Below are 26,103 nucleotides of genomic sequence, written 5' to 3'. Positions count from 1 at the left end.
GATGGATGGATGGATGGATGGATGGATGGATGGATGGATGTGTGGATGGATGGATGGATGGATGGATGGATGGATGGATGGATGTGTGGATGGATGGATGGATGGATGGATGGATGGATGGATGGATGGATGTGTGGATGGATGGATGGGTGGATGTGTGGATGGATGGATGTGTGGATGGATGGATGGATGGGTATGTGGATGGATGGATAGATGGATGGATGGATGGATGGATGGATGGATAGATGTGTGGGTGGGTGCATGGATGAATGGATAGATAAATGGATGGACGGATGGATGGATGGATGGATGGATGGATGGATGAATAGGTGGATAGATGGGTGGATGGATGAATGGATGGATGTTTCCCTACCTGGAAACAGGTCTGACTGCTGTTGATTGGAACAGAGTGAAACCATCCCTTCCAGTCTGTCCTCCAGACTCCTCCAGTCCTGCCTCTACCTATACTTGGGCATGGTCCTCTAGGAAGGGCAGTCCTTCTCACACAGTCTTGCTGCTCCTGGCATTCAAGATCTTGCTCCAGGAACAGATCTTGGCAGTTGTACTTTCATAGATAAAAGCCCATAAATGCTGCTGGCCTCTTCCGTGCCCCCAGCTCATTTTCTGAAGAAAGAAGACAGCACAGCCCTGGGGAAGATGTGCTTCAAAACACAGGCTGGGTGCAGCAAAGCTCGAGGGTGGGGTAGGTATCACCCACCCCTTAACGTCCAGCCCAGGAAGGATTGCTGACTGGCCAGCTGACCTACCCTGTTTGGGTTCTGACGTCACCAGGAGCAAGCACGGAAAGCCTGTCTTTTACACATCTCTCATAGCTCTGCAAGTCAGGGAGGTGAACAAGAACCCATCCAGTAATTGGAACCCCAGAAGTTCTCACGGAGTTTGAAGGGGGAGACACTGAATCAGAGACTAGGCCAGCTGAGCCTCCTGTTGGCCAGACACACTGCAGGCAGCAGGCTCCAGCTGTGAGCTTCTGACTGGGCTGTATCTCTGCTCCTATCCTGGGCTAGACGCTTCCTTTCTGGACACTTGCTGGTCACTGGGAAGGACACCGAGCTGCAGGGAACTCAGTTTTCCTAAGTGCGATAGCTAGTATGTGTTTTCTGGTGATGTTTGAATAACAAAGCCAGTAGTAGCCAAGGCTGGGCACAGCCAGCTCCTCCCTCCTGTGTTGTTCCCATCTCTCCCCTCCTACCCTCTCTACTTTTTGTAATATGGGGACCTCCATCCCTATACTTGAACTTCATCTGACCCCCAGCCAAAGAACAAAAGTCCAAAGGAGAGAATAATCTCCCCAAGGTCTCTTCTGGTTCCAAATAGAGAAATGAGTGTATGATTTCATCCATCTCTCTCTCCCTGCTATCCAGATCATCAGGGCCCTGTGTCTGCCCAGGCCATAATGGCAGTCATAGTGCTGGCCACTGGGGCCCACTGGTCCTGCATACAAAGCACCCGGCTGGCCATTATCATTCCGGGGCGGAACTCCGCTTGGCCTGTGTCTCATCGGTCACTCAGCAGCCCCTAATGGCCTGTCAGTTCCTTGGCCTGCCATTCTCTGTCTAATTAATTCTTTTATTGTGCACCGGATAAAGAAAGACAAAGGCCTCGCCGGCAATAATGATTCATTAAAATGCAGAGCCTTCCCAGCTCTTGGCCCAGCACCAGCCGCTCCACCCGCTGTGGGCATGGTTGCCTGCGCCCCTTAACCCTTTACAGAGTCCTCCGGGCTAGATGGCCCAGAAAAATCTAGATGTGAGCTAGTCCAAGAACCTGGTGTGGGAGGCTCTCCTGAAAGAGAAACGCTTCCTCGGGATTGGTGTAAGGGACCCGGATGTACTTTTGAGAACCCAGTTCCCTTTAGGGAACAGAAAGGCTTGGAAAGGGACAGCTAACACTGGACAAGGATCCAGGGACAGGTTCCCTGGAGACTTGGCCAAGACGGGAAGGAAGGTGCTACTCATAGAGGTCAGCCAGTGAGCCATAGCACTTCAGGCTTGGTCTAGTTTATCCTCAGGAAATTTCGGCGAGGCTGTCCCATGGGCATGGGGGAAACTGAGGCAGTTTTTCTAGTCACTGTTCCATCCTGTCTCCCCAACAGGAAACTGTTCACATGTCTGGATGCTGTGCGAGGGAGACAGGCCCTTCAGTGGACGGCTTCAGTACTGGGAGTAGACAAAGAGGAAGAAGCAAACCTATGGCTGTCTTAAGTCCATACCGAGGACATACACTCTGACTATTCCTCTCTATATTTTCTTACCTCAAACCATCCGCCTTATTTTGCACATGAGCAAAAAAGATTCTCAAGAGGTCTGAAGGAGTGTCAAAAAAAAGAGTCATTTTTAGTTATAGGTGAGAAAACCAAGACTTTTTGAGGCAGCCGTGTGCTCCAACAAGAAGAGGCAGTAGCAGATGAGGTGGCTCTGAGGGACCTCTATTTTGAATCCCCATCAGATACAGGTAGAACAATAGCCTCTGAATACCCATCATGTACAGAGGCCTCAGAGCTGAGAAGATTTCAGCTCAAATGGCTTGGAGTTACAGGACGCCTGAAGAATCAAAAATTGGTGGTGGTGGTTGCTGTGGGATAATATCCCCCTATTGACCAAGCTCCTGGAAAAGTCAGGGCCTCCAGGGGGGGGGCTCCTGGCTGAGGGACTGCAGTATGTGGGAGCCTGAAGTCCCTTCAGTGGCAGTACTCAGGCTGGCAAAGCCAGTACCAGGTGACTTTACTAGGTTATGGAGGTCATCTTATGTGCTACCAATACAAAAAGACAGAAAACATGGTGTCCTGTCCAATCTTCCTCCCTCGGGACAATTCCTTGCCTGGCCAGGGCACAGACAGGGGCAGTTTATCTCCTTGTCTTGGGGTCACACTGACCACGATGTAATAGAGTGGGAGACAGGAGATAGTGTTGGTTCACAGCCTACAGATGAGCATCATATCTTCCCAGTGCCTGGAAACTGGGACATCTCCCCCACACACACCCCAGAGCACATCTCCAGAGCCCAGAGCCATCAGCAGCAGCCCCAGCAAGCATAGTGGCAGAGGGGGTGGGGGTGGACAGAGAGACTCAGTCCTTGGCAGGGCTTTGGCATGAGGTCAGACACTGGGAAGAAAAGATGGGGATGTAGACCCCATCTGACTACCTGGGAGAGTCTGGAAAGAGGGGACGGCCTGGAGGGACACAAGTTTTCTATTATCAGGAACTGATAGCTGGAATGGACATGACCTTGACCAAACAGACACCAGCTCCCAAGAGCTGACACCACCCTAAGAAGATCAGCGAGGGATGGAGGTCCCCCCCCCCCAGTTTCTCAGACACTGGGGCAGACAGGTCCCTTGCCCCCTTTCTTCTGGACAGGGCATTCCATTCTATTGAGATCAGAGCCAACATTGTTTTGGGTGAGGAAATAAAACGAGAAACTTTCTGCCAGTCTACCCCTGGGATGGGCTAATGGGATGGGTACTCTGAGAGAACAGGACTCCAAAGCTTGGATTAGGGGTGAAGCTGGCCAGGGAAATATTTTTATTTCTTCCTCTGAACCAGTGCAACCGTACTTCTCCTCCCCCAGCCTGTCCACCCCAGACACAGCCTCAGTGCAGCGCTGGGAGCCGCCTGGATATCCAGCCTGGGGTTCTGCCTCTGAAGGCTGAGTGGACCAATGGGAAGCCACCAGCTGGGGTAAACCCAGGAGTTGAGATGGAAGCAGACAGGCAGATACAAAGGACAGGGCATCTATAAGGAAAGAGGTGGTGGGGGAGTGGCCAGGACACTGGTGTCCCCCTTCATGCTGCTCTGATGCAAGGAGGCTCTCGGGGGACAACATCAGAATCAGGGCTGGTAGGCAAGTCAGATGGGCCTGGGCCCCAGGAGTTAATTCTCAGGAGGCTCGCCAAGTCCCAACAGAACTGGCAGGGCCACCTGGCCCTTGGGAACCTGGCAAGCCCCAAAGCTAATCCCAGCCCAGCAGCAGGGCCTCGCAGCTTTGTCAGTGAGCCGGGCGCCTGGGGTTCTTCTTGGTGTGGGGTGTCAATGAGAAAACTCCGAAGGCCATATGGGTACAGACAACCCTTGGCTGGATGTAGGTCTGGCAGGGCTGGATCCACATGGGCAGCAGGCTGTGAAGGCATCAGCCATCCAGTAAACGAGTTCTCAGAGCACCACTCCCCACACCTGGCAGCCTGGCACACTCAGACCTCACGAGCTCTTGTAGACAGATCCAGGTGGCTTTCCCCAAGTGCTGAGCTTGGCAGGCCCTAGATAGGCTTCCCAAAGTCGAGCAAGGGAAGTAGTAAAACCCCTCCACACTGGGGTGCTTGAGAGTCCCTTCCACCCCCAGACTGAGGATGAAGTCTACATAGCTGCATTGCAGACGGCCCTGGCAGCCCCTGCTAACCACATGCACCCAAGAGGCTTGGCAGGGGCCTCCCACTGTCTCTCCTCACAACCACTTTCTCCCTAGAAACTTTCCTCTAAGCAGACAGCTCTGCCAGGCTCTCTTGGGATGGTTTTTCGCTGCTTCCAGATTGGCTCTGAGACAGGACACCCCATCCCCCCCAAAATGTCCATCAGCTTGAGACACACTACATAGCTCCCCAGATACCAGTCTTGATTTGCCTGGGAGGAAAACAAGGCTCAGAATGGCCCATCTGCACCTGTTAGTATCCTTAGGAGCAACCCCGAAAATGAGGAAGCCAGACAAGGCTAAAGGCGTGGTGTTTAAACTCAGAGCAAGTGACTGTGGGGGGGGGGGTGTCTGACCACCTCCCTATGATGTGTTGAAGCCCCTGATTTAGGGAGTCTGAATGAGCTCTGCACCCCTAAAAGTGGCCTAATGACCAGACCCTTAGCAGAGTGTCACCTCCCTCCTGGGAACCTTCATGAAAAAAAACCTCCAGGCTTGAGAGAAGTAACACACAAAGCATGCTCCAAGTAGATAAAAAGCATTTTTTAAAATTTTATCAAATTGATCTGTACAAAAGTTAGCATTGCTTGGTCAGAAAGTAGCGAAACACAGCAGGCGAAGGTCAGCAAATATCTTTCTGAATTTAATGCCAAAAAAAAATAGATTGCATAAAAATGAGTTTGCTGTGGGTCCCACCCCCTCCCCCAGAATGAGATATGCTAAAAGAAAAAAAAGACAGTTTTTTTCCTCTAAAAAAAAAGGTAGGAAAAGTAGAAAAATGTAAAAGAAGCAAACTTCTCAGATGTGAGTAAATGTACAAAGTCTCCAAGGCACAAGTTTCTGTGAAGTAGCCGGTTACACACAGCACACAGCGAAGCGGGGCGGTGAAGCAGGTGGTGTTCTCTAACTAGGAACCTGGGCAGGTTAGTGGAGGGGGCTTTCCCTTCACAGCTTGGTAAGTAGCGCCTGGTGCCAAAGAGCCAAGATTATCATGGTTCTGCAGCTGCCAACTTGCAGGAAATTCTGTCTTCTACCGCTTGGCACCACTGAGGGCAGAACTGACATTCCTGTCTTCCGATGCCCAACCTGATGCTGGTGCTGGGCGTTTTGGTCTAACCAGACCCCAAGAGGTAATCATTTCCTCCCGTGCCTGGTAGAGGCCTCCCGGGCCATCTGAAGGCCAGGGAAAGAGATGTGATGGGGTGCTAAATCACTTCCCTCCTGTCCTTCACAAAACAAGCTTCCATTCTGTCTTAAATTCTACTCTCTGCACAAATGACTTCATTAATTAAAGATAAAATAATACAGAACATAAATACATCTTCAACAGCTTTCAAAACAGACATGTTTAAGCCTTAAAATAAAAATTACAAAAAAATAAAAATAAACACAAGAAGTGTTTGTCTCAGCCAAACCTTGCTGGGAAGAACTGTGGTAATGAGAAACCCCTCCATCTCACATCGGTCCCAAGAGATGCCCAAGTGGATGTATCCCGAGCGTCCACGGATGTGCTTTTACCATGGGAACAACATCCCATGGTTCCAGGGAGTTCTTGGCTGGGCTGGTAAGAACCCGAGGCCCTGTCTCTCCTTTGTCCTTAGCCATAGCCATCTTCTCTTTCACTGAGATGCAAAACCAAGGCGCTGGTACCCACTCATCCAGACCGGAAAGGGACAGAATGGCTGTCTTGGAAATAACCAGTTACCTCAGAGAGAGAAGAGGAGGAAAAGAGAGCTCTGTCCCCTGGCAGAAGTTTGGATATCCAGAGGCAAAGGGACACAGGGTGACAAAGCCTGGCTTCCTGCAGATTCAGCAGGCACTTGACGGAGCGAGGCTGCGCTGGCTGCCTCCATCCTATACCGAGTACACTTCTGGAAGACCTCAAAGACCTGGCTATACTTCGTGGACACTGAGTCCTCCGGGGTGCAGCAGCCTCAGGGTCGGGTCAGGGTGGTGTACACGGGTTGGTCCCAGTTGCTGCTGGGGCTGTGTGCGGGTGGCATGGTGAGCCCATTGAGCAGTGGTGAGGCATAGGGCCGGCGGGATGAGTGAAAGTAAGGGTATTGGTAGAGGCTGGGGGGGTAGCCAGGGTAGGGGCTGTAGTAGTTGGATGCCTGCAGGTCAGTGTAGTCACACTGTGCACTGGCGAAGGAGCTGGCAGCCGTGGCAGAAGCAGCTGTGGTGACACTGGCCTGGGCACTGTAGGAACCATAGTCAGCATGGCCAGGTGAGCCATGGGACTGGTCATTGTAGTGGGTGGGACTCAGCTGCTCCGTCTTGATATGTGGCCGAAGGGGTCCTGCCTCTGTGGGCGAGGCTGACGCCGAGGGAGCTCCCTTGTGGGCCCACACAGGGGATGCCCCTATGCCAGTTGCCCCGGAGTGGGAGTAGGAAGTGCCCCCATAGGAGCCAGAGGCAGTGGCCTGGCTGGGCTCTGTGGGCAGGGTTGAGTGGCCATTGAGGGGCAAGTACTGGTCAAACTCGTGGACATCGAAGGTATCCATGGTACTGATAACCTCGCTGCTGAGCTCGGAGATGTCCACATTGCTGAAGTCGATGTTCTGGCGGCCGCTGTCCACTAGGCGGCGCCCTTCCAGCCTTAGCTCTTGCTTGCCTCCACTGCTGGCCTGATGCAGATCTGTCTTGGGGGTGGTGGGTGGGGTGGGCGGCCCATGGGTCTGGCCTGAGGAAGAGAGTATATTTCAAGGATGAATGCCCCTTCTGTGGGTCCAGGGTGGAGCTGGTGGGTGACACCAGGAACCCTGGTAACTGCCACAGGTACGAATCAACAGCTTTTTGTTTCCTTACCTTCCCAGAAATTCCGGCAAACTCAGACCTAGCCCTCACTTACTGGCTGAGAAAATTCCGTTAAGCACTGTGCTGTGGGAAGACCCAAGGCCCCTCCCTGAAGACCTGGGTGGGGGATGGAAGGTGGCCAGCCAGCCCCACCAGAACTAGCATTAATGGGGCACTCTTGGAATGCCTGGCCCTGGGCACAGGACCAAGCTGAACCCACACAACCCCGCTCTTCCCCATCACAGCGGAGTAAAGGGAAGCTCGGACCTGCCTCCAGCTTCACTAAGGCTGCTTGGTTGCTGGGACCCCACCCACCAGCCTGATTCTGAAGCTGGGGTTGTTGTCCCATGCTGCTGTCATTGAAGAGTGGAGGCAGACTGTGAGGAGTCCTATTGGAGATACACATCTCCAGAGTGCTGGATGGGCTACTCAGCCCCCTCCTTTAGAGCATCAGAAATAGCTATATCCAGAGGCTTTTTCGGGGGGCTAGGGAAAGTCTGGCCCACTACACTTCAGGTCAGTCCCACTATTACCCCATGCTAAGGGTCCCAGAGCCTACCTGTGTGGTCGCTGTGGTGGTGTGTGTCGCCGAGGACTGCGTCGGCTTTGTACATGGGACCACCAGGGTGGTGGCCCAGTTCCGTGCCAGAGTCCGAGTCACTCCGGCCAGCCTTCACACTCTTCCTCCGCCGTGGCTGGTACTTGTAATCTGGGTGGTCTTTCTTGTGTTGGACACGGAGCCTCTCGGCCTCCTCCACGAAAGGACGCTTCTCGCTTTCACTCAGCAAGCTGCAGAGAACACAGTAGGGCGAGGATGTCCCCAGAGCTGCAGGGCTGCCAAGGGCCCAGGCAGCACCAGCGTGCACACTACTGTGGGAGCTGGCCTGGAGTCAGACAGCAGGAGCACACGATCGGGTGCTGGAGAGGCCAAGGCACCCTCCAGCGGGTAGCCTGCCCTTATGCTGAGCATCCTGCACCAGGGCAGAGCTCACTAGGCCTGTGTGGTGAAGACTGTATGTTCTTTAGAGTCCAAGGAACAAGCAAGACCCCAATTCTCCATCTTTCTGGAGTGCCTCCTTTCCAACCGTATTTTCTCGTCCATCCCATACCCTCTCTCAGCCACAGTGGAAACTACACTTTGACAAAGGCAAGGCTTCCTGGGAGCCAGCTGTGACTCAAGGCAGCTAGCTGGCTTTGCTGCCCTTTCAGCCTCAAGCTTCCAACAGTGAAGGCAAAATCCAGGAGACTGTCCTCTGTGCACACACCCTAAGACTCCCGGCCTTCTGCCTCTGCCTGCGGGCAGAGCTGAGTTGGGGCAAGGCAACCTCGCCATCCTGCTCAGCCCAATGTTACTAAGGAGGACCTGTTTCGAATCAAGCAGAAGCAGCTGGGAGGTTTGGGAATCAGGCAGAAGAAGGTTTGGGATGTGCGGTGTGGAGGAACTTCTGTGCTCCCGTCTTCTTCAGTAATGCCTGCCTCTCTCATGCCAGCGTGCCCACCGAGCCTTTCTCACTTTTCACCCACTCTTCCCTCCCTCCATTCCAGGTTGGTGTGGCCTGAGAGAAATAGTACCTGGGGACAGTACCAGCCAGCAGAACTTGGACTCCTCATGGCTATCCTGAGTCCCAGCTTTTGCCCCGGACAAAGCAGCTTGATGCCTGCCCCCTATCTATGCCTACGGGCCATGGTGGGCCAATCAAAGCTGGGATTCCCAGGTCTGTAGTTCTCAGCAGGATGCCCCGGGAAGGGATAAAGTGCTGGATGGTGACACTCTGGGTACTGGCCTCCGTGCATCTCCAAGGTCCCACCCACACCTGGTGTCCGGTCTCTGTTGACCAAGGTATTTTTCCACCAGACCCACCCTGGAACCAGCCCTGGAGCACTGCCCAAGCTAGGGCACGACACCACCTCCTTCAGCCCCTACGTCCCCTTCCTCAGCCAGAGTGTCATGAGTCCCCACACTCACCGCCACAGCTTGCCCAGGGTCTTGCTGAGCTCTGCGTTGTGGAGATGCGGGTACTGGTCCGCCAGCTTGCGGCGCGCCGCCTGAGCCCACACCATGAAGGCGTTCATGGGTCGCTTCACGTGTGGCTTGGCCTTGAGCGTGCCGCTGCCGCCGCCGCGCACAGGCATAGGCACTAGACTCCAGTCATAGCCCTTAAGCACCTGTGACACGGCATCACGGATGCAGGCAGGGAAGCGTTCGTCTGCAGCCTCAGCCGTGTCCCCTCGGCCGCCGCCCCCAGCACGGCCCAGGCCCTCCGATCCCTCAGGCGACGGTGGCGCGTCGGAATCTGAATCCTCCACGTGTGACATGGAGCTAGCAGTGCCGGACGGGCTGCAGGGCGGCTGGGCGCGGGCCTCACTCATGTCCAGCATCGGGGCCACGCGCGGAGGAGTACGCAGTGGGGATGGACACAGTGGTCGCGCTCTGTCACACTATGGACGGACACTCTGGAATCCAAGGTTGCCACGCAGGAATCAATCTTTGTCCCCGTCGCAGACGCCCAGCTGCCGCTCCTCCGTCGCTGCAGCTCAGTCTCTCAGTTCTGGGACCCGCAACAAGTTTCTTTAAGCGGTGGCCGAAGCCCCGCCCCTCCCGGCCCGGGTTGGCAGGCAAGCCCTCCTCGAGGCGGAGCTTGGGTGCCCCGCCCCAAATCCAAGGATGAGGACCCCGCCCCGCCCTCCGCACCACGTGGGCTAGGCGCCCCGCAGCCTGATCCCTTGAGTGAGGCAGGGTCAGAGGGCTAAGGGTGACATACTGCCCAGCGTCCGGGCGTCCGATTCTCTGCAGCGTGGCTCGACTTTCGGGCGGCTGGCGAGGATGCTAATCCACAGGTTACTGAGCCCAACATCCCTCCCTCCACTGGGAATCCGCTATTTCAAACAAATCTGGGTTCTGCCCGCCGGGTGGCGCAATGACAGTAGCCACCAGGTGATCCTGGTAATTCGCGCACCTAGGTGAGCTGGAGGACCACCCCCCCCCCCGGGGCCGGACAAAGGTGGGAGGACGGGGGCGCTGGGCGGGGCTGCGCAGGTCGCGGCTGCTGAGTCCCTAGGGCGGTCGGCGGATGGCCGGGCCGGACGCGGGGGCCCGGGTCCTTCCGGGTATGACCTGCGGCAGGGGCGCGGAGGTCCTGGCGGGCGGACCTGGGTGGTCTGGCGGAGGCGGAGGCCACGCTGGGCCACTTCGCCTCAGCGCCTGGAGAGGAGAGTGCTCAGGGTTGGAAAGGGGACGTTTCTCCCAAGGCCAGCGCCAAGCCGCCAGTCCGAGCCGCGCCTGAGGTCGCCCCCGCGAGTTGGCTCCCTGCCCGGAGGTCTCCAAGGGCAGCTAGAATTCTTTCGCCAAACTCTATGGAGGCGACTTACCTGCCACCCTAAGCTGTGACTCTTGAGAGCCAGGTGACCCTAAACGAGGCCGCCTGTCTTCCAAGCCAGTGGATGTGGCAGCAGGGAAAAACCATGGCTCCACCGTTATCACCTGGGGGAACTCCTTTTTCCAGAAAAGACCATTTGGGAAGTCTGTGTACCTGGAGCTGAGGTGGGGAGGTCTCACCGCTCTTAGTGCAGGACTGACCTCCCATCCCCACCTCCAGCCAAGGCGTGAGTGGTGCTCTAACCTCCAGGTCTGGGATCCCAGCCTCAGGTTTTGCCAGCAGACCCGCAGTCTCACTTCTGGAAGGTGCCAGTGCTGTGCAATTGTGGCCTTGGGGCACCTACAGTTCCTGCTTGGAAGAAGGAAGTTCACGTCCCTGGCACCTGCTGAGGGGGCCCCCAAGGAAGAGAAGCTACTTTAGTTGCGACTTTATTCTAATTGTGCTTAGTGGTGTGTGTGTGTGTGTGTGTGTGTGTGTGTGTGTGTGTGTGTGTAGAACTGGCTGCCATTGTTTGCTAAACTCTTCCTTTATTCTGACTGGCACCTGCTGAGAGAAAGACCCTTCCCTATACACCTATGGTGGCTGTCCTCTCCATTGGGGATCCTTCCATTTAGGGTCCCACCTTTTGGGAACGAAGTGTCTAGAAGGCGTAAAGACCCCCGCTGTCTAGTGCACTGTTATAGCGTCATCCATACCAGCAAAAGAAGTCTACTTGGCCTAGCTGAGGATGGAGACCAGGCCCACCCTGTGTTCTTCTCAGGGCTGACCCCCAAAGTCTCAGGTCCCAACCCCCTGTGCCTCCATGGACCCATGCTCTCAGGCTTCAACTTTGCTGAGAAAGTATAAATCTGAGTTCTCATTGGGTACCCCAGGCTCTCAGTGCAGCTTCTTCCTGGTCCCATAGGGCCATAATATACTTATTCTCAGATCCCTAGACTGCTTGGTCCCTTGGAAGAAAGGAGGTGGAGCTCATCCTGGCTCCACCCACAGTTTGAACCTTCCTCTCTCTGGTGTCTCTAGTGACCCCCAGAGGACTGGTAGTCAGCCCTGTTAGTTATGCAGCTATAGGCCTCTATGGGCTGCCAGGAGCTGACCCAGCCCTGCCCAGTACATTGGCACACAAGTGGTACCCTGAGCTCTTCTAGGCTGTGTTCAGAATTGAGGCCAGTACAAGTCATGGGCACACAGGTGGTGCTCCAGGCCCATGCTAGGCCGTTGTTAGGTCATCTTGAAAAACCAGTACATCCTCCAGGTCTTTAGACTCTTCTCAGACTGACAGGTTCACATCCTTGGCCACTAGACAGACCCTGAACAGACATGAAGCTGTGACCAGGGCCTCCTTAGGACCAAACAGTAGGAAACTGCTTCCTAGTCCTTGATCTGATAATGCAGAAACAGTTCTTTAAAACTTGAACGGAAACTGTAGATACTGCCTCTCAATTTACCTGTGGGCCACTGGACCTTGTTCAGGTGTGGACCAGTTCCTCCTTCTCTTAACTTTTCTTCCTGCCCCCACCCTCTTTCATGGCTGGTCCAAGTTTTGCCCCAGTCTGCATGACCTTGCCCCGGCCCCGAACTTCCCCATTATTGTGTGGATTTTGCAGTTCTAAAGGGAGGATCTTATTGGCTAAACTTGCTCCAAGTGCCCATTCCTGGACCAATCCCTCAACAGTCTGGGGAAGGGCTGTTGAGTAGGTCTGTAAACCTCAGCTTGGCTTGTGTGTCCTCAGCCCTGGCCTGTTTCTCCTTCTGCCCCTGCATCCGGAGCTGTACATCAGACAGCTGGTAGGGCATCCCCGCTGGCCATGGAGATTTTTAATTTCTGATACTGGCCTAGAAGAAACAAAATGTGCAGGCAATGAAGGGTTAACTCAGAGCAGGACTCCTGTGGACTGTCGCCCTGCTCACTGTGTGCCCAGGGGCAGGAGAGGGACTCAGTGGATCCACTTGTCACTCTAGAAGGCTGCTCTCCCAGTAACATGCTCACGGCACTGGGTCAAGTACCTGGCCTCCCACCCCCTCTTCGTTCAGTGGTCTCAGGGATGCTGTCAGAGCTGGCTGCAGTGGAAATTGCAGTTGGGGTCACAGCTAGTCCCTCAGTAGACCTGCCATCTATAGGGGAGCTGCTGAGGTCAGTTTGTACCCTCTCTGCTGTCCCATGGTCCATCCCTCAGCCCTACAGCAGCAGTGTTCCTGCCACACCACGCCTGCAGCCTGCTCCTGTATCGTGCCATGCTATGCCGTGTCTGCTGCATGCCTCTGGCTCCGGGGAAGGGTGAGAACGCTCCCTCCAGCCCAGCAGCATCTTTGGCATTTGATGCTCCTTCAGACACTCTGCTGGGATGTTCTCAGTTTGAAAGGATTCTGGAAAGGGTCTGTATTTTAACCCATGCAGTGGAGACCAGCATATATCTGCTTCAGTGTGTCAGACTATCTATGCAGAGGCCAGAGATGTGTTGGGAAAAGCCATTGTTTCCACTGCTTTGCCCCATTTCCTCTGGGACTCCTGGGTCCCTGAATTTCAAGCTGGATTCCTTCCTTCACCCTATCAGGGTCCTGTGTGGAGCTGACTCCCAACAGTATCCAGAGGGTCTTGGCACTTCCTCCTTGGCACAGGGCAATTGGTGCTTTTGAAGCCAAAGCCAACCTCAGTAGGGTCTTCATGGTGCTCACGCTGCTTTTCCTGGGTGGAGGCAAACGCCGTGAAGTCCTTCACACAGGTGCAGGTATCTGTGACTGGTATGGTGAAGTCTGGTGACAGAGTGTCAGCATGGGTTAAGCTGGACTTGAAAGGCTCTTTCTGACACTAGACACTTTGATCTCCAGCCCCGTGCCTGGTGCTCATCCTGGGGACCCCACACCACCCTGATCTTAGCCTTTCCCCCATCACCTGAGTATTAGCTCCCCAGAAATGAGTCATGAGGGCCTAGATAGAGCAGGTGTTGGCGGGGACTCACTCAGAAACTCACGGGCTACTTGGTTTCTGTGTTTGCCCTGCCAAGCACCAATTCTCAGATCCAGCAAGGTTTCCTGCCCATCCATGGTGCCTACAGTTTCAACTTTACCAAGCAGAACCCTGTTTCTTGAATAAGCAGTAAAGTAAATGACTTAGAGTAAAAATGTAACAAAATAACCTGACAGCCCAAAACCTCTTTTGCCATGATTGAAGGTTCCAGATACCTATCAGTGCCTGGGGCAAATTAAACACACCACTAAATGGCTTTCTGCTGTTTGACTTGCATCTGTTCCCTTAAATGTGGTGAGGGAGGTTTCAGTTAGATCCCACTGGGCCATACACTGTGGTTTGGGCTGTTTGTTATGCAGCATTAGTGGCTGATACAGTGACTGTTCACCTCTGTGGGCAGAGTCCAGCTCATACCCCCCCCTTTCTGACCTCTGGGCTGGGGCTTTCCAAGAATTCTTCCAGTTTGGAGCACAGCTCACAGCCATGTTCTGCTGTGGGGCCCTACCCCAGACAGCTTACTGCCATTCTACCTTGAAGTCACAGCTGCTGCTGGTACTCAAGGCCTCATCCCCCTGGGGTGCAGGGGGAGCTGAGGGTGCAGCAGAGGAGGTACAGTAGCCAAGAGAACAGCCGCTGAGTCACAGCTTCAGACCAGCCAGCAAATGGCATGGCACCTGCTCACTGCCGCACCTGCCGGTCTCGGACGGGTTTTGGCCAGTGGACAGTGGAGGGGGTGTGTGTGGGAGGGACCAGTCCAACTGACCACTCTTCTAGGCAAAGGCAACAGATGTGGAACCTGCCCCCTTCCACAAGCAGACTTCAAGACATGAAAAATTGGGGTAAATGAAGGGTACACGATTATATTCAGCCAAAGCTGGGTTCTTGGGGAGCCAGAGACAGCTGCGATTGCATGTCAGGGACAATAGCCCTGAGACAGTGGGGACTGCTGGGCTGGGGTGCCTGGGGACAGCTGGACGAGGTGCTGACAGGGGGCTCATTCCTCTGTGAAGCCGGTCCGCAGCTGCTGGGAGAGCTGCCAGCTAGCGGGCAGTGTGCCCTGTCCCCATACCCATCTTAGCCACTGGCTGGAGGCTTCAGGCAGCTGGGGCGCAGGACCGAACTAGGAGTGGGTGAGCACCAAGCCTCCAGAGACACCAGCTGGGTCCTGTGCTGGCAGTTCCTTTTGGGACCCCTCCCCACTTTTCTCTTTTGGGGGCTCTCTGCCAGAGGCCCCAGGGCGGCCCCTCCTCATCTCTCTGGCCAGCCAGCTTGACTCTTTCTGTAGTTTTTGGCTTAAAGTGATGTTTAGATGCCCGCTTCATGCTGGTGGCCTCTAAGGTGACAGGAGCAAATCTCAGGGTACCCCTGGGGCCCCCTCCTGTGCATGAGCCTCCAGCTGCTTGGCTCTGTCTAGGTTCTGCTTTCTATATGGAGGAACTCGTCTGCCAGATGTTCGACACACAGACAAACGTGGTAGAAGCCACGACTTACTCTGACAAGTAGAAACAATGCCTTCTAGGTGACCGGGAGACATCCCACTTCAGGAGCTCATTCATAGTTTTTGTTTACTTTTTTTTTATTTCATTGAAGTCAGGTATGGCGATACACATCTGTGATTTTGATACTTGGAAGACAAAGGCAGGAGGATGGATTTAAGCTCAAGGCCAGCCTGAGCTACATACTGAGGCTTATTTTTTTTAAAAAAAGGAAGAAATAAAAGAAAGTGAAATTCACATAAACTAAAGAATTCAGTGGCATGTAGGGTATCAGCATGGTCATGTATCCATCTAATTTCAAAACATCCCAGAAGGAGTCCCCATATCCCCTTTTTTCTCCCCACCCCTCGAAACCACGAATCCATCTTTCATAATGGAAGTGCCTTTTCTACAGGTTTCCCACAACATGCCTGACTTGTCTCCACTGAAGAATTTAGGGCTCATCCATATTGTAGTATAATCAACTCCATTCCTCTTTATGGGTAAGTAATATGCCAGAGCTGTTTCAGTTTTTAAAACAGAGTCTTAGTATTTGCAATCCTCCTGCCTCAGCACCACCAGCACTAGGATCACAGGCATGCACCATCATACCCAGCTTCCCAGTGTACTTATTAAATTTGAGCAGAAATGAGCAAGAACGCTAACGCCTTCCTGGCTCAACTCTGCCCTGTGTGACCTGCTTGAAAGTTCCAGACAGCATCCCAAGAAGGCAAGCCAGGGGCAAGAAACTTGAGCCACCGAGGACATGAGTTCCCTGCAGACCCTTCTACTGGCCTCACCCACTGTGGGCAAACCCAGAGAGGAAGCCTAGAGCTGAGTCCCAGCCCCAGCTGGAGTGCTGGATGCTGGAACAAGAGGCCCATTTTATGCTCTGCACAATGCCCCATTGTGCCCTTCTGCAGGGAGGACAATGTTACCACTGCAAGGGGAAGCTGAGGACAAAGGGCCCTTTGTGAGGATGGTTCCCACCTGAGCAGCAGCACCCAGGATCGCACCTGATGGTGGAGCAGCCCTTCTTCTCCTTCCAGCCCCTGCACGGAGCTGGCTTCCAGAAATGACCTGGGGAAGCTGTGCAGGCCTGAACTGACTTCCCCAAATGACTCTGCTGGCCCATCCCAAGCCTGGCACATGCCAGTGAGGAGAGGCAGGGACAAGGGTTCCTAGCGAAAGACCTGGATACAGGATACACAGGTTTCTTCCCTCAATCTCTAAAGTTTGAGACCTTGGGCAGATGCTGGCCTATGGGAGGCCTGGCAGGTGGGAAGTATTTGTCTTATCCATTGCAACATCTGTAAGGGACATACTTCACAGCTGGGCTCCCAAGGGAGTGTTTCTGAAGAAAAAGAAAAGGAAACTTAAAAAACCAAACACTTTATGGGATGTATTTATATGCTAGTACTGCAGTATCGGAGAGACTGGAAGCTGGGAAGAGTCCTGGCAGCTGCAGACCAGTCCTTACCCAGGAGAGGTTCACTGCGGGTGTGGAGGTATAAACACTATTGGGTTGTTTGACGAGGCAAGCATTGGTAATTTATATGCCAAAGCAGCAGGAGCAAAAATGAGATACTAAAGACAGATTGTTAAAAACAGTAGAGGTGATTCACAAGATAAGGCACAAGATCTCTAAGACATACAGAGTCTGAAAGAGGAATGAAGGAAATCCCGCAACTCCCCCAGCAGTGCCCGAGAGCCCGGTAGTTTGCAGGAGAACCCCTAGGCTGGTGGAACCATTGCCCTGCACACACCCTTCCTCCTGCTGCAGAGCACCTCTCCATTATCATTTGTGTGCGGGCCCGAGTGGCCCCTAACATGAAGAAGCAGAGTTGCTATCAAGCCTGTGGCCTGTAATCCCAGCACTGAGGAGGACAGAGTCATGAGGATTGTTTGTTGTCCTGGACTATACAGTTCAAGGCCACTGTGAGCTGCTAAATAAAATAAATAATAAAATATAAAAGCAGAGTTGTAGGTGTGTGTCTCCTTGGGATTCTGCTCGGGCCACTGGTCGGTAAATTCTTGCCTTCTGAGTCCTTGATGGCCCTCTGGCCACATCCATAGCTTGAGACCTCCTAGGAATGCCACCTAGGTCCACTGGGGTCTTTGGGGATCACAGAGAAGGAGATTTAGCCAGGATAGGAAATTGGAGGCTCCAGGCTGATTTTCAGGTTTGTTCCTGCCAACTGTCAAAAAGTATGCTTCGCGCCTTCCTGGGCGGTGGGCAGCCTGGGAGCTCAGGGTGAAGGGCCTGTTCTGGCGCTGCCACTGGCCTGGTCATTGCTGCTACGGAGTGAGGATCCGCACTCAGAGCGCGGGTGTCTACTGGCTTCTTCACCTGACGCTTGTCCCTCTGCATAAACTGAAGCCTGCACAAAACGCCACCGCTAGGCCAGACCTCCCAGAGAGGGCGTGGCGCGTGGGCTTTGGCTGCAAGTAGGTAGGCGTGTCGACCAGGGGAGCCTGTGTGACTTTCCAGAAGTGTGGGCGGGACTTCCGTGCGCATGCGCCCAGATAACCTGGTAATGGCTGCGCCCGAGGGGTCGCTGAGGAAACGGAAGGTCGGAAATGTGGATCAGAAGCCAGCGTCGCCACCCACGGCTGCTCGCGGTCCCGTGGGCTCTCCAGCCCGGCTGCGCACTGGCACCTTCTGGCTGACCAGAGTCGTGCTCCTGCGGGCCCTCGCTTTCATTTACTGTGAGTGTCCGGTAGTCCTGTGACCTGTCCCAATCCTTGCTCGCTTCCGGATTCCCGTTAGCCCCTCTGTACGCTTCTAGGACTCTGCACCACCCCAACCGTGCTGCCTTCTGTGAGCTTCTGGACCTGCTTCTTACTCCCGACTCCGTGGGTGCCTAAAGTTATGTCAGGTCCCACGGCGTGTCCCTGGGACCTCATCAACCCCACCTGCCTCGACGCAGCCCCACTTAGCACAGGTTTTGAGGCGAAGGCATCCCCATGCACGCTCCCTCTGCGTTCTCCCTTGGAGTGGCGAGAGACAGTGCTATGAAATTCTGTTCCGAAGACCTAGGGAAGATGAGGGTCTTTAACCTGCAGCTTAGACGTAGCCTTGTCACTTGCTTTGTCAGCCGCCCCCCAATGGACCCAAAGGTGTTGCTGCAGCCCCAACCTGGACCGCTTGGAAGGATGCCTGGCAAAGAGCCAAGGGTCTAGCTAGATTCATTGGCCGGCTGGAATTGTGTGCTTGCTGCTAAGGTTCAAGCCAGGTATGCTCTGGAGGGACTCCTGGGTTCTGCCTAGGATCTGGCCCTGCAGGCCTTCACAGCCCATTGCAACATCCCACACCCGCCTGAGCCTGAGGAAACCTTAAGGAGCCTCCTTCACTTCAGAAAAAGCAGAACCGAGGGGACTGGTGGTCATGCTGACTTTTTGTTATTTTTGTTTTGTTTTTCGAGACAGGGTTTCTCTGTGTAGCTTTGGAGCCTTTCCTGGAACTCACTCTGTAGACCAGGCTGGCCTCGAACTCACAAAGATCCGCTGGCTTCTCTCTCTCTCTCTCTCTCTCTCCCTTTTCCTTCCCTCTTCTCTCAACTCTTCTCTCAATAAACTCTCCATATAAGTTCTATATGCATGGCGTATTTAGGCTCCTCGTGCTGGGATTAAAGGTGTGCACCACCACCTCCCCACTTTGTTTGAGACAGGATTTCTCTGCATAGCCTTCGCTGCCCCAGAATTCTCTCTGAAGACCAGGGTGGGCTCAAGCTCACAGAGATCTGCCTGCTGTGTCCAAGAGCACTGGGATTAAAGGTGTGCGCCACCACACTGGGCACTGCTGTTTCTTTACTCATCTGTTATTACCACCCATAGAGGAAGTGAGCCAGGAGATGTCATATAGGACCAGCACTGAATGGCTCACTATAGTTGAAGCCTAAGTCCCCCAACTGCGGCTGAGAGCCTGTCCTACTTACACAGGGACCGGCCTTCCTGTGGCCATCACACAGAGTTTATGATCAAAACCTGTGGACACCTGGCTGGTGGAAGCATCTGTGGATTCCAAATCCTCACCCTGATTCCTGTTAACTAGAGGGGTGGCCCTGGGACCATGCAAACACTGGTGGACGTGGCCTAGCCTTTTAGTGAGGAGGGGAAGCTAAGAAGTGCTAAGTAAGCCAGGGCAGGGCCGGGCTAGAGTGGCTGTGCTTGACGGGCCAGCCACCCTGCCTGGCTTGTGCATGGTGCACACCGGGTATTTTTAGGAAGAGTCACCTCTGAGGCTTTAGGCTGTGACCATGCGGCTCTCTTGTGGAGGAGAACTAGAGTTCTTAAATAGTCCCTCTGGGGTTGTCTGCCTGGGTTCCACTCATTCTCTAAAGTTAGCAGGAAAAAACACCCAGACTTACGCTGTTCTATCCCATGCAATACTAAGGAATCACGGGGAAGTTGGTTCTGGCACACTCAGAGCAAGATGAAGGGAGTGTTCAAGGCGGATATTGGGAAAAACAGTGGCCACTGGTGACAGTGTTGAGGATGCTCTCTGCAGATGGGCTCCCAGGCTCTTGGGTGAGCAATGCTGTCTTTGGCCAGTCAGTACAGGAGCTGGAGCTGCAGCCTGAGGCAAGAGGCAGATATCTCCAGCTGCTGCTCAGCGTGTTTACGTGATGTTCTGTTCTTTCTTACCTCATAGGTACTTTGGGTAGATGCACTTTTTAGGTTTCCCATCTTCCTGTGTCATGGTTTTCATGGTTGTCATTGTTGTTGTTCTGGGCAGGAGGGACCTTGGCGGCAGGTGGGAGCCTAAATACGCCATGCATATAGAACTTATATGGAGAGTTTATTGAGAGAAGAGTTGAGAGAAGAGGGAAGGAAAAGGGAGAGAGAGAGAGAGAGAGAGAGAGAGAGAGAGAGAGAGAGAGACCTACTTGCCTCTTCAGAACAAAAAGAAGAGAGCAGGAGGAGGTGGAGCTTGTCTCCTAAGGGACCTTTTTGCACCTGACATAGCAGCCATAGGACCCTGGGCTGGTCAGGGTGCTGCCTGAGTGCATCCTACCAGTTGACAGGAGCCAGCATAATGCCTGGATCCTAACAGTGATGGCCCTGGGCAAGCAGCAGTCCTAAATGTAGCTGCTTCTAAAAGGTTCTAGGTCTTACTGGACTATGAGCTACACTCTGGAGTCCCTTCAAAGTGGCAGGCTGTCCAGCTATGTCGCCTGAATGTTGAATTGGCAATCCTTCTATGGAAAGACTTCCTGGGGGCACAAGCCCGGAGTCAGGCTCCTTTTGTCCTACACTGAACTTAGAAGGTAGACACCACCCTCTGCTCCTGGCTCTGAGGGAAAGGTATTTGGGCCTGGAGTGCTAAGGCCTGGGGTTTGGCCACAGTCAGCAAGAGCAGCAGCAGACGGCATTTCAGGGTTGTCTGACAGCATTATAGCAGGTTGTCTGAAAAGGAGAGAGAAGAGAGACCTCGTTTTTAGTTTTCTTTCTTCTTTCTTGCACAGATAGACAGACAGACACACACACACACACACACAGAGAGAGAGAGAGAGAGAGAGAGAGAGAGAGAGAGAGAGAGAGAGAGAGAGAGAAAGAGAGAGAGAGAGAGAATGAGCATGCTCTGCATATTGAACCCAGGGTCTCTCACAAGGGCACATTCCACTTGGGATGTCGATGTTTTTACAGGCCCTCCTTAAAGGTGATTTGGGGTTTTCTCCTTGGGAGCTGGGTGTTGACAGAAGTTTCTATCCTGCCTGGTCCCACCACCATTCAAAACACATAGAGGTTTACATTAATCATAAACTGGTTGGCCTAGTAGCTCAGGCTTATTATTAACTCTTACATCCTACATTAACCCATAATTCTTGTCTGTGTCAGCCACGTGGCTTGGTACCTTTTATCAGTGAGGCATTCTCATCGTGCTTCCTCTGTGTCTGGGTGATGACTGCAGACTGCACCTTTCCTCTTCTCAGAATTCTCTTGTTTTTGTTGCCCTGCCTATACTTCCTGCCTGGTTACTGGCCAATCAGCATTTTATTAAAGCAATACAACTGACAAATCTTTACAGGGTACAAGACCGTTGTCCCACAGCAGCTGGGCATGCCTGAGACTAGGTGCCTGGTTCTGCTTTGAGGTATTGGATATTTGAAGTGTTCTTTCTCTCCCCTCTCAGCTGCTGAAGGAGTTGACAGTCACTCCTTTTGGATAGGTCTTCCTTTTTGCAAGCCCATTTTTGCCATTGTTTCCTGGCACATAAGGAGTCTCCTGTGCCACTTGCCTTAGGGTCACTTTCTGATGGTGATGAGCTGGGGGCACCGGGTCTCCTTTCTCGTCTAGGAATTGCACTTTGAGAAGGGCACCCAGTACTGTAGCTCCCAGCCGAGGGCTCTGCATGGAAAGCGGTGTGCCCGAGGCTGTGAGGATGGTGCTTGGGTGAGCTGGCTGAGTAGGGTCCTTCTCCACCCTCTCTGCCTGCCAGTGCTCCTGTGTGCCAATCTGCTGGAGCATCCCATACCTGTGTGTGCACCCATGCACACACCTCCCTGCTGTCTCAGAAGCAGCTGGTGCTGCCTATGTAGCTGTGGGATGTGAGCATCTTCTGGAGAGGCAGTGGCAGTTGGACATGAATCCTTCTGCTCTGTGGTGAAGGCAGGACCATGGGAAGCCTTGTGCTGGGGCTCTGGTAGTTCCAGGACTCTCCTGGGCTAGAGAATATGGAGCCCAGCCCTTGTACTTTTATGTCCTGAGTGATTGGTAGCTGTCTTTGAAGGAACTAACTTAGCCAGTCAACACACTATGGAGTCACCAAAGCCCAGGACCACCCTGGGGAGCCTATCCCATCAGTTTTTGTCTCTTTGGTTTTCTAGTTGGTGTCTTCCAGATGCTCTCTTGATTGACCATGTGGAGCAGTTCTGGCTACATGCTCTGTTAAACATGCCTCCGGTTTGTCCAGTGATTCCTGCTGGCCAGACTCGAGATGATCAGTTTGGGCATGATTCCCCCCTGTGGAGTTTTCTTGTCACACTCACCCGACACCCACACTATCCTGTGTCATCTGGTTAAGGTATGTCTGCTAATTGTGTTTCCTTGCCGGTCTCTTAGTTTATACTTGAGGGAAGAGGGACTCCATCCCTGATTAAGGAGCGATATTTGCAGTTACTCCTTAGGAATTCCTCTGGGAGGAAGATGTGGATCCTCGGTGTCTTCACTGAATGGCTGCATTCCTGAGGACTCCTTCCCGTTGGGTTTATACCTGTCTAGGCTCCTGAGCAGCTGGTGCCCTTTGACTGTCTCAGCTGTGGTCACTGGTGACTGTTCCCTCTCATGTGCCCTTCTCAGTGGCTAGGTCCTCTCACTTTCTAGTTTACAGGTCTGGGTTTCTTCTGGTCTCCTGCCCAGCTCTAGGGTCAATTGCTTTTCTAAGAAGCCCCATTTCTTTGGGTAGAGAATGACATGGGAACCCCGAGGCTGGCTGTTAAGTGTCTGCTGCAACCTTCATGGTGGGCGGAGCTGGTTTTGCTAGAACCAGGGCATGGTGTCCATGTGTGATCGCCTCTGTCTCACTGTGACCACACGAAATGGAGTGTTAGCTTCTGATTGGTACACAGGTCATGCTTAGCCTCAGCTCTGGCTACTGAAGCTGTGTGCGTCCCTTATCTCTTCCCACACCCTGTGTGTGCTCACTTAGACTCGTGGGGACAGAGTACCATCTTGGCATGATTCCTTTGTCCTTGTCCCTGAAGACATCTCAGCATCTCTATCAGGAAGGTCGTATCAGCCGTGTTAGGGAGTTGGCCGTTCTAGTCACATTTTATGTCCCCGCTTGCCTCAGCTTCCTTTGTTTGTTTCGGTTTTTGATTTTTTGAGACAGAGTTTCTCTGTAGCTTTTGGAGCCTGTCCTGCCTGGAACTCACTGTGTAAGCCAGGCTGGCCTCAAACTCACAGAGATCCACCTGTCTCTGCCTCCCAAGTGCTGGGATTAAAGGTGTGCACCACTACTTCCTGGCATTTGTTTTTTTTTTCTTTTTAGTTTGTGTGCTAATGCCGTCTCATGAATTTTGCTAGATGCCTGGTGCTGTCTGTCACCCTAGCACTGTACAGTGAAGTTCTCCCAGTGAGATGGCTAGGGCTGGAGAGATGGTTCAATGGTTAAGAATACTACCTGCTCCTCCAAAGGTCCTGAGTTCAATTCCCAGCAACCATATGGTGGTTCACAACCATCTGTAATGAGATCTGGTGCCCTCTTTTTTTTTTTTTTTTTTTTTGTTTTTTCGAGACAGGGTTTCTCTGTGGCTTTGGAGCCTGTCCTGGAACTAGCTCTGTAGACTAGGCTGGTCTCGAACTCACAGAGATCCGCCTGCCTCTGCCTCCCGAATGCTGGGATTAAAGGCATGCACCACCACCGCCCGGCTCAAAGTGTAGACTCTTAACTGAACGAGTTGCATTTACTGCCCTTCCATGCTGTTGCTAAATCAGTAGCTCCTGCATTTTTACCCAGAAGTACCATCCCACTGTCTGAATGGGACAGCTTCCGGCCACATCTTGACTGTGTCTGGTTTTTAGTAATTACTAACAAACTACTCTGAACATGTTGTGGAGGTTTTATGTGAGTGTAAGTCTCCAGTTCACTTGGGAGGATGCCCGAGAGCATCATGGTGGGTTGTGCAGGCTCCATTGGTCTGTGTGTCTTCTACAATAGTGGCTCTGTTGTTTTGCACTTTCTCTGCAAAGGTGATAAGCAATCCTGAGGCTTGGGAGCCTCCAAAGCTCTTGCATGGCCAAGTTTTTCCAGACTTTTGCCTTTTGGTTGGTTGGTTGGTTGGTCAGTTGGTCGAAAAACTGTTTCATGTATCCCGCTGGCCTTGAACTTGCTATAGTTGAGGATGACTTTGAACTGCCAATCTTCCTGCCTCTGTCTTCCAAGTGCTGAGATTACGAGCATGCACCACCATGCCCAGAACCTCACCAGGTGGCACTGCACATATTTTCCAGCTGCTTGTCAGATGTGTTTGTGCGCGGCAGACAGTCTCAGTACCTCTTCACATCTTTTACCCCCTTTTGGGTTTTCTTGCTGAGGTTTTAGGAGTTCTTTAATGCGAATCCTTTATCAGATGCGTGGTTGCAAGCATATCCCTCCAGTCTGTGCCTCATCTTTTCATTTTCTTTGAAGTTTCTTTTGCAAATTTAAGGTGGGTTTTTTTTTTCCCCATGAAGTCCATGGACTAAGTATTTTATCTAAAATCTTTCTACTAAACTCAAGTCATATAGGCTATCCCTTCCTTCCCTTCTTTCTTTTCTGTTTTTGAACCTACAATTCAGTGCCCTGAGTGCTGGGATGACAAGCGTGAGCTGCCAGGCCCAGCCTCGATTTTCCTTTATATTTGCTTCTAATAGTTTGACTTTTATCTATACCTCATTTAGTCTGTGGACCTTTGGATTAATTTTTACATAAGGTGTGAAGTCTGAGGCCATCTTTTTTGCACATGGATTTGGTATTAGCTTGCTTTTGGTCCTATCACATGGGTCTGAGTATGGATGTGCACTTGCTCAGTTTGGAGCTTGAGGTACATACACCATGGTGGTAGCTCTGATGAGCCCTCTGCTAAGTCATCGTTTAAAGGATGGCACCTTGATGGCATCAGTGAGCTGACTCAAGACGATGGAGTGGGGTAGTCTCGAGACCTGCTGCCAGGTTCCCCATCTGAAAGGCCCTCCAACGCTGCCACACTGAGGAATAGGCCTGTGTGACCCCCATGCTGCCAATCTACTCAGGAGATCTTGTCTTTTCCTCCTTATTTAGATCCATGTGTGTCTCTCTTAGGGTCCTTTTTGTTGTCTAGGTTCTTTGGGGTTGTGAACTAACTGTACGTTGGTTTTTCTTTGCTTTATGTCTAAACACCACTTATGAGTGAGTACATATTATATTTGTCCTTCTGGGTCTGGCTTACCTCACTCAATATGGTTTTTTCTAGATTCATCCATTTGCCTGCAAATTTCAAGATGCCATTACTTTTCACTGCTGAGTAGTACTCCATTGTGTAAATGTGCCACATTTTCTTTATCCATTCTTCGGTTGAGGGACATCTAGGTTGTTTCAGGTTCTCGCTATGACAAACAATGCTGCTATGAACACAGCTGAGCACATGTCCTTGTGGTATGATTGAGTATCCTTTGGTATATACACAAAAATTATATTGCTGGGTCTTGAGGTAGATTGTTTCCTAATTATCTGAGAAATTGCTATACTAATCTCCAAAGCGGCTATACCAGCTTGTACCCCCACTAGCAATGGAGGAGTGTTCCCTTTACTCCGTATTCTCTCCAACATAAGCTATTATCAGTGTTTTTGATCTTGGCCATTCTGACAGGTATAAGATGGAATCTCAGAGTTGTTTTGATTTGCATTTCTCTGATGACTAAAGATGTTGAGCATTTCCCTAGGTGTCTTTCATCCATTTGAGATTTGTCTATTTAAAGTTCTCTGTTTAGGTATGTACCCCATTTTTTATTGGATTATTTGTTATTTTGATATCAAGTTTCTTGAGTTCTTTGTATATTTTGGAGATCAGTTCTCCATCCATTGTGGGGTTGGTGAAGATCTTCTCCCATTTGGTAGGCTACCGTTTTGTCTTGACGATCGTGTTCTTTGCTTTACAGAAGCTTCTCAGTTTCAGGAGGTTCCATTTATTAATTGTTTCTCTCAGTGCCTGTGCTACTGTATTATATTTAGGAAGTGGTTTCCTGTGCCAATACTTTCAAGTATACTTCCTATTTTCTCCTTTATGAGGTTCAATGTGGTTGGTTTTATGTTGAGGTCTTTGATCCATTTGGACTTGAGTTCTGTTCATGGGGATAGATACGGATCTATTGTATTCTTCTACATGTTGATATCCAGTTATGCCAGCACTGTTTGTTGAATATGCTTTCTTTTTTCCATTTTATATTTTTAGCTTCTTTGTCAAAAATCAGGTATTTGTAGGTGTGTGGATTGATATACGGGTTTTGGTTCAATTTCATTGGTCCTCCTGTCTGTTTTTATGTCAAAACTTGGCTGTTTTCATTACTGTAGCTCTGTAGTAGAGTTTGAAGTCAGGGATTGTGA

At 52.2% G+C, this 26,103-nt stretch overlaps 2 protein-coding genes and 1 long non-coding RNA gene across 3 annotated transcripts in view; 2 read left to right on the top strand and 1 right to left on the bottom strand.

Annotated features, from left to right (window-relative positions):
- Window positions 1-4,960: 4,960 nt before the first annotated feature.
- On the bottom strand, window positions 4,961-9,752 carry Sox8 (SRY-box 8). The gene is made up of 3 exons (XM_005349095.2): window positions 9,188-9,752; window positions 7,781-8,010; window positions 4,961-7,108 (listed from the first exon to the last, which is right to left on the bottom strand). The coding sequence occupies exons 1-3, from the start codon at window positions 9,598-9,600 to the stop codon at window positions 6,360-6,362; spliced, it is 1,392 nt and encodes a 463-aa protein (XP_005349152.1). The 5' UTR covers window positions 9,601-9,752; the 3' UTR covers window positions 4,961-6,359.
- Window positions 9,753-10,052: 300 nt separating this feature from the next.
- Window positions 10,053-16,615, top strand: LOC113456333. Its single transcript, XR_003377152.1, has 3 exons — window positions 10,053-10,182; window positions 15,454-15,541; window positions 15,962-16,615. It is a non-coding gene; the product is annotated as an uncharacterized LOC113456333 (long non-coding RNA).
- Window positions 16,616-17,554: 939 nt separating this feature from the next.
- The window catches only part of Lmf1 (lipase maturation factor 1), a 90,553-nt gene continuing 82,004 nt past the window's right edge, over window positions 17,555-26,103 (top strand). The window contains exon 1 of the mRNA XM_005349094.2: window positions 17,555-17,747. Coding sequence (XP_005349151.1) covers window positions 17,555-17,747 — 193 coding nt within the window. The remainder of the gene's footprint in view (window positions 17,748-26,103) is intronic.

Source organism: Microtus ochrogaster, chromosome 7 (assembly GCF_000317375.1).
Source record: "Microtus ochrogaster isolate Prairie Vole_2 chromosome 7, MicOch1.0, whole genome shotgun sequence".
Lineage (NCBI taxonomy): Eukaryota > Metazoa > Chordata > Mammalia > Rodentia > Cricetidae > Microtus > Microtus ochrogaster.
Note: the sequence above shows the minus strand (reverse complement) of the source record. Positions and strands in the feature narration are given on the sequence as shown.

Excerpts from the sequence above, each read along its gene's own strand:
- Sox8 (XM_005349095.2), bottom strand. The coding sequence starts at position 9,600 with ATGCTGGACATGAGTGAGGCCCGCGCCCAGCCGCCCTGCAGCCCGTCC. Across the intron at positions 8,011-9,187 it reads ACCCTGGGCAAGCTGTGGCG|CTTGCTGAGTGAAAGCGAGA; the intron begins GTGAGTGTGGGG and ends TGTTCTCTGCAG. Across the intron at positions 7,109-7,780 it reads CCACCACAGCGACCACACAG|GCCAGACCCATGGGCCGCCC; the intron begins GTAGGCTCTGGG and ends TCTCTTCCTCAG.